At 41.9% G+C, this 13,933-nt stretch overlaps 1 protein-coding gene across 7 annotated transcripts in view; it reads left to right on the top strand.

The window, feature by feature from the left end:
* Positions 1-13,933, top strand: part of FGD3 (FYVE, RhoGEF and PH domain containing 3) — a 102,542-nt gene that overhangs the window by 69,859 nt on the left and 18,750 nt on the right. For 6 of the 7 annotated variants that reach the window (XR_005602960.1, XM_039558966.1, XM_039558965.1 and 3 more), the window contains exons 8-15: positions 3,124-3,262; positions 4,057-4,115; positions 6,750-6,896; positions 7,563-7,655; positions 7,777-7,977; positions 9,610-9,689; positions 10,091-10,121; positions 10,606-10,707. Coding sequence is in view for 6 of the 7 variants with exons in the window: in XM_039558966.1 (XP_039414900.1) it covers positions 3,124-3,262; positions 4,057-4,115; positions 6,750-6,896; positions 7,563-7,655; positions 7,777-7,977; positions 9,610-9,689; positions 10,091-10,121; positions 10,606-10,707 (852 nt within the window). In the remaining variant the exon portion in view is untranslated. The remainder of the gene's footprint in view (positions 1-3,123; positions 3,263-4,056; positions 4,116-6,749; positions 6,897-7,562; positions 7,656-7,776; positions 7,978-9,609; positions 9,690-10,090; positions 10,122-10,605; positions 10,708-13,933) is intronic. The other variant, XM_039558968.1, reaches the window with a different exon arrangement.

Consider the following 13,933-nt stretch of genomic DNA (forward strand, 5'->3'; position numbering starts at 1 on the left):
GCAAGCTGGGAGAGGAGAGGCCCTGTGTGGAGGTTTAGGGTTGTGTCAGAGACTCAGACAAAAGTTTGGAGAAGCAAGGACTGGGGAAGGTCCTTTCCTGCCATGCTGCTGCTCCACATGGCCTTTTTTTACCCTTTTTCTGCCTGCGCCCATCCTGCTCCCACTAAGGGCATGCACAGCAGCACTGTGTTTTGCTGTCCCCAGCCTGTGGCAAGCCATGACTTTCTGCAGGGTAAATCCTTTTGGGACTGTTTTCCCTATAGCACAGGCAATTCCCTTCCCTAAAATTCACCTGTCTCTTCCCACCACCAAGCTTCCAACACAAATGATGTGTATTACCTGTTGATCTGCACCTGTTCCAGACCATGAGCAGAACTCTTGCCAGGCAGTGTGGGCACTGGCAGTGCAGGTAGGAGGTGCAGCTCAGAAGCCTGCTGATGACAGAATTGCACTGTAGGTTATTCAGTCACACCTGCGCAGCACCTTTTGCTCCGTTGCTCAACGATCATAGCTGCAGGAGGCAGAGATTGGACCCAGAATGCTTAGTCCACTCATCTGACATATCTCTGCACTATCAAAAGCCCCTGAGAGTTATCAACATACCAGCTGAAGTGTGCTGAGATCCTTTGGGGATGTACTGTCTACCTAAGCTGCTAATGGAGTAGTGTATGTATACTATACAGCTTAAGGCATTCACTGTTACTAATTATGTCAAATTAGGGAAAGCAGAAAACAAAAATCATATGCTATTAATAAGATGATGACTGTGATTTATCAAGTTTACATTAGCTGACCTTGAAGATAAAAATACTTTCTGTTCTGTTCACATCTACTTGCTGGGGCCAAAACTTAGTAGCTGGTGAGTTTATTATGACTTGGTCTGTCAACTTGCTCCTTATGCCATCACAGAAGTATACTGTGATGTATATACTACATATAATAAATAATTATATGGTTTTTTAATATATATTTATATTTTTATCTATTATATGTATTTATGTGTTTTGGATTCTTACACGAATTAAATACAGAATAAACATTTATCTAGTAAAGAATCCTACTGCAAACTCAGTAAACTTTAAACATCACATGGCATGAAACTTTTCCTGTTTGGAAGTTTGCTTTGTCACTGGTGCCTTTTCAAAAAGGTATATTTGCATGTGAATGCAGCTGAAGTGGGTCTTGAAACGACTTCCTCCTCTGCTTCCCTAATGCTGTCCCATGTTCAGTTTCATCCTATTGCAGAAATAAAGGGACATGAAGAGGGCTATAGTAAGTGGATTTGGGAATAAAATCCAAGTGCTAGTAGCGTGAAGTTCTCTGCCCTGGATTCTCTGATTCTGTCCTTCACAGCTGTGTTTTCTGGTGCCGTAAAACTCTGAGAGGCAATAAATTCACTTCAGCTCCACTAAACAGAAATATTGCTCTCCCTTTTACACTGTGACAAGATATTCTTGAAACCGAGTTTAGTCCTTTGAATTTCTGGAAGGACAGCTAATATTTTTCTCTCAGACATTCATCCTATTATCTCCAGCCTTGCTGTGAGAATGGAGCGAGTCAGCAGCGTGGTGTGGGCTGGAATATTTATGAGGAAATTTCAGATACTTGAAACAAGTTCCTTTCTCTGAGAAACGCACAGTGAAATTAATATGGTTGTAGAGGCTGCTTACACTAGAACAGACAACATTAGTGGGCTGATGTAAAAATAATGCTGTGTAGAAGACCTTGTGTGTGTCTGTGGTTAACATGCTGCTGTGGAGTCAGATTACATCGCCAGCAGAAACTTCCTGTGTGCTTTAAAGCAAGTTACTGGTTCTTACTGAGATTCTCATCTCTCCTCTTTTAAATAGAAATACTCTTTTGCTTCACAGGATCCTATGAAAACAGGTACACTGCAATACTCGGTGCCATTGCATGCAGAGCACATCAGTGCCTTATTGGGTGATATTTAGTGTAATTAGACTCAAACCTCCTCCCCTTTTTGGCCAAGTGAAAAAAAAGTAGAATTTGAGACTGCTCCGCCTTTCAAAGCTGGTGTGTGAGCAGTGTGTCTGCTGCTCATACAGTGAGCTCTGGCAAGCAATATATCCCTGGGGGCATTCTGATTTCATGTAGTTGGGAGAACAATGCTGCACAGGGCCATGGATGGGAAGAGCTTTTCTGAGCCTTCTGAAAGAAGAGAGTTGCATATTGGCAGAAAAAGCCAGACATGAAATGAAGAGTCACATAAAACCTGTCAGCTCTGATATCTGCTGTTGGGCAGCAAGGCTCCATGGTTGTATCTGGAGAGGCTGGATCCAAGGCCAGTGGTCTGAGGTTCAGCAAGGCCAAGTGCCGGGTCCTGTCCTTGGGTCACAACAGCCCCTGCAGCTCCAGGCTGAGCCAGAGGGGCTGGGAAGGACCCAGCAGGAAAGGCCCTGGGGGTGCTGGTGGCAGCAGCTGAACAGGAGCTCAGGTGGGCAAGAAGGACCAGGGCACCCAGGCCTGTTCCAGCCATGGTGGGGCACTGGTGCTGGACACTGGTGAAGTCCCACCTCAGCTCCTGGGGTCAGTTTTGGGCTCCTCACAACAAGAATGACCTTGAGGGGCTGGAGCATGTCCAGAGAAGGGAACGGAGCTGGGAAGGAGCTGAGGGAGTTGGGAAAGGGGCTCAGCCTGGAGAAAAGGAGGCTCAGGGGGAACCTTCTCGCTATCTACAACTCCCTGACAGGAGGGGGCAGCCAGGGAACAGGGACAGGACAAGAGGGAATGGTCTCAAGCTGTGCCAGGGGAAGGTTTTGACTGGATATTAGGGAAAATTTCTTCATGGAAAGGGTTGTCCAGCCCTGGCACAGGCTGCCCAGGGCAGTGATGGAATCACCATCCCTGAAGGGATTTAAAAGATATGCAGATGTGGCAGTTGTGGACTTGGTTTAGTGGTGGCCTTGGCAGTGTTAGGTTTATGTTTGGACTTGATCATCTTAAGGGTCTTTTCCAACCTAATGAGTCTGTCGATCCATGAGACCTTGAGAAGTTCCTGTACATTCCTCTAGCTGTATGTGAATGGTCATTTTTCCTTGCTGTTAAACACCAAAGGCAGGAACAAACCCAAAACCTCCTGTTCTTGTTTTCTCTCCATTACAGAAACAGGAGGTGTGTGGGAACCTGACTTTGCAGCATCACATGCTTGAACCAGTGCAAAGGATTCCTCGTTATGAGCTTCTCCTGAAGGACTATTTAAAGAAACTTCCGGAAGAATCTCCAGACAGGAAAGATGCTGAAAGTACACGTAAACTCCTTTCTGTCTAAAAGCTCAATGAAATCTTGGGCAGTTTTTTCTTCACATGTTCAGATATTTACAACCAGGACTATGTTAGAAATGGAGATTTGAATTAATCAAATTACAGCCAAGCAAAAGGATTTTGAATGCTTCTGGAGTTGAGAAGAAAAGGGTTGGAATGCCAGCTCTAGGAATGAAAGCAGCTTTGGCAAATGAACGGTGACAATATGTTGACGTTTGCTGTAGTTGAACATCTGACATTTTTATTTAATCCATTGTGTGGCCAAGGACAAAGACAGGAGGACATCCTTGCAATAGCCAGAGGAAGAAAGGAAGAATTGTTTTAAATTTGTATTGTATTTAACTGTGTATTTCTTGGCAAGAAAGCCTGTTAGACTCTGTTTATATGGTGAAACAGGGGAAATGGACTTCTCTTGATTACGAGGAGTTTTTGATCTCAACCAAAAGAGGGTCCATATTACCATAAGCAGGCAAGCCCTGTTTTAGGAAAACAGTCTTAAAAATATGCTTGGGAAGACTTAAGTGAGACTTAACTTTTAGTAGGTGATTCCTAGACCGCGAGGGTTTTTTGTCACTGTGCTTTGGCTCATCTAAATTTTTAGGAGAGAAAGATGAGACGTAGATCAGCTGAATATGCAGAAGTGATTGTGTCTATAATTGCTTATGTAACATCATAAGGAAGGAAAAACAATAATCAGAGAGGTGAACCCATCCCCCAAGGTGCCACTACAAGGTATAATCTAGAGAATGCATAACCGTTGACACCTTTATTGCAGAGTCACTGGAGCTGATATCGACAGCAGCGAACCATTCCAATGCAGCCATCCGGAAGATGGTGAGTAGCAATTCCAGAATGGAATCGTGATCTGACTGAAACACGTGGCTAAACTGAGGGCTTCCTACTGCAACAGGCTCAGTACGGTAGACTGGGGAGGAATACCTGACTGTCAGTCAGACTTTAAACATGTGTTGGATGTCTGAGCTCTTTTTACTGTAAATGCAGTTTCTGTATATTGTTTGTCTTAAATTCCACTTCCCTCATTCTTAAGGACCCAATGAGTTGGGAAAGGAAGTCTTCATAAAACTCATTATTTGCTTTTCCTTGAAAAATGTTGAAAGTATTCCAATTAGGTCCATTCACAAGGTGTCCTTGCAGATTTTCACACTAGTTTTTTAGTCCTGCAGGTCTTCAACAGAATGAAGGTTGCTTTCATTTGATTTTAGCTCATCTTAAGTGCACAGAATGTGCATTTTGCATGCATCGGTAGCTTTGGAAAGCTGTGCTTCAAAAGCTGGGCAGTCAGACTGTGGAGATTTCGGACATGAGCACATGTTTTACATATAGACGAGCCAGTGCATTACCATTAAAGTAAAAGGGCTTTATAGCTGCAGATGTGCACCCAGGTGTCTCAGGACATTTTGTATCTAACAGACCTGAAATGCTCTGTATCTGTCTTAGCACCCTCTGGCCATTTGGGGGTGCAAAGTTTATATTCCCTTCCCTATCAGACCATTACTTCCTCTCCCAGCTGGTGGGGACACTGTGAGACCACGTTTCCTGTGGCTGCTATGGGGAAGTAACCAGCTGATGTCTGTGTATTGTCAGTATGTCTGAAAACAGTTAGGAAACCATCTGTTTCTATTTGAGTCTAGCATGTACTCGTGATAAGGATATATTTTAGTGGAAAATTTTCTGGTTTTGGGCCTCTAACAACTCTTCTCTGGAGGGCTATGTACAGTATCTCTGCAGACATCAGGAATATGAAACAACTGGCTCATTGGTTTTTGTTTCAGTTGCTTTTTGTGTCAGTACACAAGAATCCATTGGAAAAGGCTGCTATAATAATTTTGCTGCGTGAGGTCCAAGCCAAACTAAAAGGAAAGCGAGTGCTGTAGCAAAACCTCCAAAAGTTAGTGGAGGGTTGAATTAATTGTTGGCTGCTTTCTCCTGTCGTCGTGCAGTAGAAGAAATAAATCATGCTTCCAAAGCTGACTTTTCCTAAAAGTGCAAATATTCCTCAGGTTTTGGATCTATTTTTGTGTTCTAGTTTCTCCTTTAAAAAATATATAGTTTGATAAGGTCACTGTTGTTTGTTTGCTTTTTGTTTATTTGTAAAATTAGTGGAATCTCTTGCTCATCATCCCATTTGGTGGAAAAAATCTGTTGCCTTTTGGGGATTAGATGATTTACTTACTTGTTTTAGTCCACAGCCCCCACCTTCCATTTTGTTTGCAGTATGTTCATTTTAATGGTTTGAGTTTTTGTTTCTTTTTTGGTGTTTTTTTTTTTTTTCTGCTGTTCATTTCTTTAATTGTTGGTCAGAAGAATTGATTAAGACAGGAACTGGTGTGATGTGTATTTGTTGTGAGAATTCTCAAGTCTTATGGGGGTAAACGAAGAGTGTAAAGACCTGGAATTCCAGCTTAATCTATAGGTAGGCAGACATTTGATTCAGAGATGTGTTCAGTCCTATCTATATTTGGGTGTAATTAGACTGATCTTGGTCCTCAATTCCTGACCTTTCCAAAGGCTGTAATTCAGGAGCAAGATGTACATACCTTCCTTATTTTGACTTGCTAAAGCTTGTGCGCTGCTTAATAAGGCAGCTGCAAGTGGGTCAATGAGTCACCTTTATCCATTTGAATACTGTGTAGAGGGACTTTAATATTTAGATGTCTTAATGTAAAGTAGAAACAGTGGTTTGCTGAAAAGGAAATAGTAATCCCTTCATAAAGAATTTTGACCAAGATACAAGGATGCCTTTATGACATTAAAAGTATATTTCAAGCATTTTGGCTGGCCTATTTCAGAGGTACTTTTGGCCATGGAGGCCCTGCATAGGACTGCAGCATTCCCCAGACAGCTGAGGTTTTAGACTTAGCTTAGAGCTGTGGAATGTGACCGTGCTTCCTGATAGCGACCTACCTCCAATTGTATCAGTAACGAACACAAGAGGTGACACTTCTCAGAAGCTGAAAAATTATCATATTGTGGCAGAAATCTCAGTCTGAAACATGGGGTGGAAACTGATTTAATAAATTAAAACTTGGAAATTATTTGGTAACGTACACGTCTCCAATTTGGCTATTGATTTTATTGGACATTTCTTCTAAAGTTCCAAAGATTAATATTTGGACTTGATGATCTTAGAGATCTATTTCAACCTTTATGATTCTGTGATACATATTTATTGTTGAATAATAGTAGTCTAAAAATATAAAATAAACTGATCTCAAAATGTCATTAAATAGTACAATCCACGTATAACTAATCCAGTACAACTACTCCAGAGTGGGGAATAGTACTGAAGAGTATGAAACAGATTGTAATATTAATGCAAAGCTATAGCAGAAGTGAAAGACTGTTTTCATTCAACTGACATGAATTTACCACAGAAATGATAGAGTGGGCAATAGACCACATGGAATAATTTTTTTAAATTTAAATTGCTGGGGGTTTTACCTGCAGGAAAAGATGCACAAGCTTTTGGAAGTCTATGAGCGCCTGGGTGGTGAAGAGGATATTGTTAACCCAGCCAACGAGCTCATTAAAGAAGGACACATTCAGAAACTTTCAGCAAAGAATGGCACAGCACAGGATAGGTATTTATTCCTGGTGAGTATTTTAGTTGCTCTTTTATTTTCAGAGTTGTGCTCTGGTTGGATGGGCCTTAGAGCAAACTGGTCTAGTGGAAGCGGGCCCTTCTCATGGCAGGGGTGGAATGAGATAGGCTTTAAGGTCCCTTTCAACCCAAACCACCCTTTGAATCTATGGTTCTGTGGTACTTTTCCATCTTCCTAAGCTCAAAGACAAAAAGCATTCATCAGCTGAGCCCAGCTACTCCTTCTGAGCAGCAGTTTTCTCTTGAAGCTTTTTCCTCAAGGATTTCCTTCTTTCTTCCATGCTGTGCCTTTGCCTTTGACATGCCCAAAGGGGCATCTCCCTCCTGAGAGGCTGGGTTTTTGCAGAGTGCCACAGGAGGTGCTTTCCAGCCAAACCACCTTGCTGGAGGAGACGGCCAGCTCTTGCTGGCACTGGGAGAAGAGCTCTCATGCTTCCAAGGCAGTCAAATTCAGAGGGAGGGGCAGAAGGGAGAAGTGACTGGCTGACAGGTTTCTGTCTGCCCACTTCTTTCGGTAATGATCCATCAGCCTCACTTTCACCTTAAATCTCTTCTTGAGAACTATGTCTTGGAGTAAAACACACCAGAGCCCTAAACCTTCACAATGCAAGCTGTGTCCAGCATGTAACCCCCTGAGTTAAACTCTTGCCTTATTGCAGTTTAACAGCATGGTTCTGTACTGTGTGCCAAAACTGAGGCTGATCGGCCAGAAGTTCAGTGTCCGAGAGAAGATGGACATTGCAGGACTGCAGGTTTGCATCTCTTCTTTTCCCTCTTTTTTTTGATAGCTTCTTGATAGCTTCCTGATCCCTGCTGAATCCAAGCACATAACATTACATTAATGTAAAAATATAATAAAATTCTAAAATCCAGCTTTGGATCACTTTGGATCAATGCAGCTTTTCCACTACGAGGAAGACCTTAAGGTGCTGGAGTGTGTCCAGAGAAGCACAACAGAGCTGGGGAAGGGTCTGGAGCACAAGTCTGATGAGAGAGCTGGGGTGGATTCTGTCTGGAGATAAGGAGCGAGACCTTCTTGCTTTCTACAACTGCCTGAAATGTGGGTGTAGCCAGGTGAGGGCTGGCGTCTTCTTACAGGTGACAGGATGAGAGGAAGCAGCCTCAAGTTGCACCAAGGGAAGTTTAAGTTGGATATTAGGGAATATTTCTTCACTGAAATGGTTGTCCAGCCCTGGCACAGGCTGCCCAGGGAAGTGGTGAAGTCACCATCTCTGGCAGTGTTCAAAAAACATGTGGATGTGGCACTTGAGAACATGGTTTTGTGGTGAATGTGATGGTGCTGTTTTGACGGTTGGACTTGATGACCTTAAGTCTTTTCCAACCTTAACAATTCTATGATTGTATCTCTTTTTGGTTTTTTTGGTTGGTTGGTGTTACAAACCGGTTTAACACAGAAGACCAAAGAAAATAAGCTTCTGTGAATAAAATGGATCGAACGCAGATAGGTTCAAAATATACCCCAAAATGTGATTAAAACCAAATGAGTTTAGATCTTGGTGCCAAAAAAAGTGATGCATTTTATTTAATAGTAAAAGAGGCATAGAGAAAGAAAGAAAAGAAGGAAAGAAAGAAATAGAGAAGAGGTGTGCATGGGTTGGGGGGACAGAGAGAGAGTGACAGGGGTTAGGTAGGAACAGATCACCCTTCCGGGGGTCCCAACGATGTCTCATTGCTCCCCTCCATCTGGTCTTCTTGGTGGTGAGGGTCCCCTGCTGTCACCACCATGCCAAAAAGTATAGAATCCAGTGGATTAATGCAGGTGGGAAGGCCTGCCCTGTGGAGAGCTAGTTTGACACTGTCCCTTGCAACACTGTGGATGTGTTGCATCACGTTGCAGTGCTCTGGTGCAGAGTCTGGGGACCCCTTTGGGGGAGCCTTTGATGGGCCATGACTCTGCTGCCCTTCTTGTGGATGTGGCTTTCCCCAAGGTGAAGAGGCCCACAGCTGAGCTCCTCTGCACCCCAGACGATGGGCATTCACTGCTCAGACCAGAGGCTTTTCCACTTCACACCCAAAACCTCTCCTGCCCCCACCCTTTAGTGTGAGGGTCTCTTCGAGCCTGGCAGCTAATAGCCCCAGGGCTGTGGTCTCCACCCGGAAGGTGCTAAGCCTGATCCCTCAGTTAATGGATTATTCTCCCCTGAGTCACTTTATCTTATCTTCATCAATGAGCAGCATAGGGCTCCATTCAGGGTTTTGGTAGTTTTCTCTGCAGCTTTTGTACAGTTTTGCTATAATAGGCAAAAGTCCTTCATGAAAGTGTTTAAACTATAAATTACAACATTTCAGTCTCCGACAGTTGGGGTTTTTAAATTTTTATAAGAACCATTCAAAGGGGAGTAGAATAATAACAGGTGACTGTGTGTGACGTGTTTGGATTGAGAGCCCTGCCTTGTCCCCTGGCTGGCACAGGAGCCACTTTCTCCCCCTACTGCTGTAGGAGTCTGGTTGGTGATACAGACCCACACATTTTGTAGCAAGACAGGTAATTATGGAAACACTCCCTTATTTTTTCTACTTCTATACTTTATTCCAAATGATCCTTTCGACTAAGCATTTCAGAGAATGACTATATTTGTAAGTCATTAAAAATGTTGGAAAGACAGAGAATGACTATATTTGTAAGTCATTAAAAATGTTGGAAAGACAAGGTCAATGAGTAAAGAGCTGATGTGCTTTTTACAGGTCCAAGAAATTGCCAAGCAAAATGTGGCTCATACATTTTCCATAACAGGAAAAAAGAGGTCATTGGAACTACAAGCCAGGTATGGTACTTGTTCTGTCTTTGAAGGTTTGTGAATATGTATGGAGAAATTGATCTATGGGCTGTGAGAGTGTGACAGCTTTAAATCACAAGGTGAGCAGCAGAGGTGGGTAACTTAGATATGCAAGAGAATGTTGGTCCTAAGTCAAAGTGTGTTGATTGCCTTTATTGAATGCTTGCAGTATTTAAAGTAGTGCTTGTGGGGTCCACTGTGTCAACAAGTCAAATATTTTGACACTTGGTAATAATTATTGTCAGTAATTATTAATAATGTTTATAAAATAGTGGATAACAAAGCTAAAAATCTAATGGATATAAAGCTGTGAAACTGTGAATTGAATTAACTGAAAATATTGTAAGTAGAATGATGATGCTTTCTCTATTTTTCTTTTGTTTTAACAGGACAGAAGAGGAGAAGAGGGAATGGATTAATGTTAGTACAACCCACCAATGATAAGGAGGGCAATAACCATGCAGGCAGCATCTAAAATTATCATTTTGGGGTTCTGAATTAACATGGCTGTGCAGGGAAGCTGGGTGGGCCAGTCTGGCGGAGCTGCTCATGGAGAAATGTGGAGTCCAGTCATGGTCCCAATGATGACCAGCTGGCCCCAGAAAGTATCTGGGAGCTCAAACTGGGCTCCCTTTTCCTGCATTCCTCAAGCCCAGTAGGAGAAGAGACTGAGGCATCAGACCTTGTATACTCTTCCATTTTGACTTGTAGAGACACTGTCTGATGGCAGTCTTAGTTTTTAACTTAAACAATAATAGGTTAACACCACCACTTAAGGTTTTTAAGTTTCCCTTTAATTTATACAAGTGTAAGGGTTTTTCACCAAACGATAATCCTACCCATCTTCCTATGAGAGAATTTTTTTTGGTTATGCTTCTCATCTTAGCTGACATTTTTGTCTCAGGTGATTCAAGCCACAATAGAAAAGCACAAACAGAACAGTGAGACATTCAGAGCTTTCAATAGCTCTTTTTCACAAGAGGAGGAGCATCTTCCTGATTCCTCAGTAAGTACCAGTGCTTTGTTCTCCTTTGCCAGAGCAGTTTTACCAGCAGTTAAGGCTTGCACAGCTAACTTTAAAATAGTGGAGTCTTGTTCTGGATTTTTATATGACATTACAGGGCAGTCATCTCCATTTCTCTGGCTCTCAAATGTGTATCAGTCGCAGTTACTCAGCTGTGCAGATACGGAATAAATTACCCAGGGCAATTCAACTCCAGAGACCCATCAGTCATGTTTTCCAGGCTGGTGGCTTTTTTTAGCAGAACAGGTGTAATTCCTCAATGTTATGAGTGCTTAGCTGTTTGGAATGTTGTTTTTGTGGCTGGGAAATTTTGTTCATTACTTTTCCCCATCTTATCAGAGATGCATTTTGGGATTATTTCTTTGATATAATCAAAGAAATATTTTATTATTATTTAAAATATTTTAAAGAATCAGAATGAAAATTATGCATTTTAAAAGGATTTTAAAATGCTGTCTTATAAATAGTAAATATATTTCAGAAAAAATACTCTTCAACTAAATATGCAAAATAGTCTTGAAAGTTTATTGTTTCTCTTCAGCTGTAAGGTATCACTCTGTGTTGGTTTGCTAGGAATTCAGTTTTAGAAGTATTCACATCAGGATAGTATCTCTCCATTCAACTTGAAAATTATGGTGATAACCTTAGCCACAGGCATTTGCTACAAGCTAAAGAGGAATAGGGCCTGGGAGAGCAAAATATTGCGGAATATCATGCAGTGCTGCCTGTGACTTTATGACTTCAGACATGGTAGATCTTGGAGCAGAGGGAGAGAAGGTCCATTTGCAGAGGTTGAACTTTGGGAGTTTTTTATCTTCCCCCTCCCCTGCCTCCTAAACTGTTTGTTTGGGGTTTTTTTTTGTGTTGGTACCTAACCATTTTTAACATCTCTCCTTGGAGATTCAGGACTGATTCGGTGGCTCAATAATCTGGATTTTTTATCCGCCTGATTTCCCAGGGGCCTCAGGAGAGATGTTGGAGATGCCTTTCATCCCAGCATAATCAGATTGCCAGTGAAGATCTTTGCAACACTCTGTAGTCTAGAATACTGCTACTGATAGCAGCCAGCAATGAGCCATTTTCAGAATGTGGCATAGTTTACTTATCCTGAGCTACTCAACAGCTGAAAATACTTCAAAAAAAATAGAAAATACTCAATTCTTGCCTATATTTTTCAGTTAACTCACGGCTGCATTCAGAGCCAGGATGCTTTGATGGAAAAAAATCTTTGGCTAATAAGCAAAGTAATCAGCACACTTCTTTCTATGTAATTAAGACACAACATCTGGTCAACTTCATTATTATTATCTTGCTTTGTAAATTCAATTTGATTTTGCTTCTGTGTTCATGGTGTAGCCACATATTTATAGTATTCATAAAAGTCAAGCAGAGCAGGAGTCTGGTTTATCCCTGGCTGTGATATTAAGGCAGTCTGTACTGTAATTTCTTTAAGGCCAGAATACTAACCTGCATATTAGGAGATTAGCTTCTCTAGATAATCAGCGTTGAAAACCATTGTAACAGCTAAATGTGACAGAAATTGCTGCCCGTTAAAATGAGCTGAAGTTGCTCCTGTAAGGAAAACTGGACAAATACTGAGAACATTCTTAACTGCAATATGCTGCACTGGGTAGCACCCACCATACATATCATGTGTGGAATACTGGGCAGCAACTTTAGAGGAAAAAGTGATCCTTTTTTTCTCATGAGTCAAGAAATAGATATGCACTCATGGATTCCTGGCTGGATCTGTAGCAGCTACTAGAAATCAGCCTGTGAAAAGAGTCAAATTGTTTTTCTCCCATCCTTGGCCATACATTTACTATATTATAGTGCTTAGGCTGGTTGCAGCTCCTGATCAGTGCACGCAATTCTGACCATGCTTGTGTTTCCTTGCTGACTCACATAAGCTCATACCAGCATTTTAGGTTGATGTCAGCCTGAAATCTGCCTACAGAAGACTTGTGGTTTCTGGGAGGTGCAGAAATCTGAAATTTGACCTGATTCTTAAGATTATGCCTGTACAGGCCTTCAGCAATTAATGGACTCTCACCTGTCAGGAGGGGAATATTCAGTGTCATTGCCCATCAGTGCCAGGCAGGGTAATGGTAGCTGTAGTCTTTTTAAAAAGTCTTTTTAGAAAGCTTTCAGGTTCCTTTGTGGTTTAGTTCCTCCATTTTCACCTGCATCATTTCCGGGCTATGTGAAGGGTGTTTTTAAAGCCATCTAAAAATGTTCCCAAGGAAAAGGGCCTCTTTCACCACTGCTTCATCTCAGAAGACTTGGAGGCTTCTGGTGTGGCAAAGGACCCAGTTTGTGCAGTCTTGGAAGGCTGGCAAGGAAAAGTGCTGCAGAGAGCTGAGCTCTGTGGAAGTGACATCCCCAAGATTTGAGATTGAGAATGCTTCTATTAGTTAAATCATGATTGTTAGATGCTGAATAGTTATTATTTCACTCTGCTGTTTCTGTCCCCATAGATCTGGGGTGCTTCTGACAAACATGTCAGTAACCATTCTTACCAGATCTTAGGCACTGTGAGTGGTAATGGTAACGTAACAGGGAGAAGCCCTTTTAAAATATTTTCCAGGCAAGAGTAGAGGGTATTTGATTTTTAGCCCATTATTGCAAATAAAAAAACAGACATGGGGATCTGAATAGGCAGCTGGAGAAATTTATTCTTTTCCCTAAATTTGCTGGGGGTTTTCTCAATCTCTTCTTCAAACCCTGTTTTTTTCTCCACATTTTTCTTTTTCCAAGTCTTGTCACAGCACACAGATGTCCTTTTACTACGCAAAGTAAAACCCTGGGTTGTTTAGAATTCTAGTGAAAAGAACACCCTTTGCAAAGGACTGAGGAACAGATAATGTGACCACCTTAGGGTTGCTGGGTTTTTGCAGAGGCAGAAATAGCTGGTTAGAGCTGAGTAGTGATGCTTCCCTTAATTTAATCAAATTCCCCGAGGAAGCGCTCTAGGGTGACACAGCCCTGGCCCCAGGGGATGCATTTGCTCCTTTCCTTGTTCTAAAGAGTTGATTGCTTGTATGAGAATATAAATACATTCAATGAGGCATCAGAATTAATAGCTCTTCAATTTGGCCTCTTAAAGAGGTATTAAACCTTTTTGCTTTAAAATGAAATGACACCAGAGTGCCAAAATGCACTGGCCATTTGGATAATCTCAAGAGATGTTGTCTGCTTGATAAAGGAA

This window comes from Corvus cornix, chromosome 12 (assembly GCF_000738735.6).
Source record: "Corvus cornix cornix isolate S_Up_H32 chromosome 12, ASM73873v5, whole genome shotgun sequence".
NCBI classification, from domain to species: domain Eukaryota; kingdom Metazoa; phylum Chordata; class Aves; order Passeriformes; family Corvidae; genus Corvus; species Corvus cornix.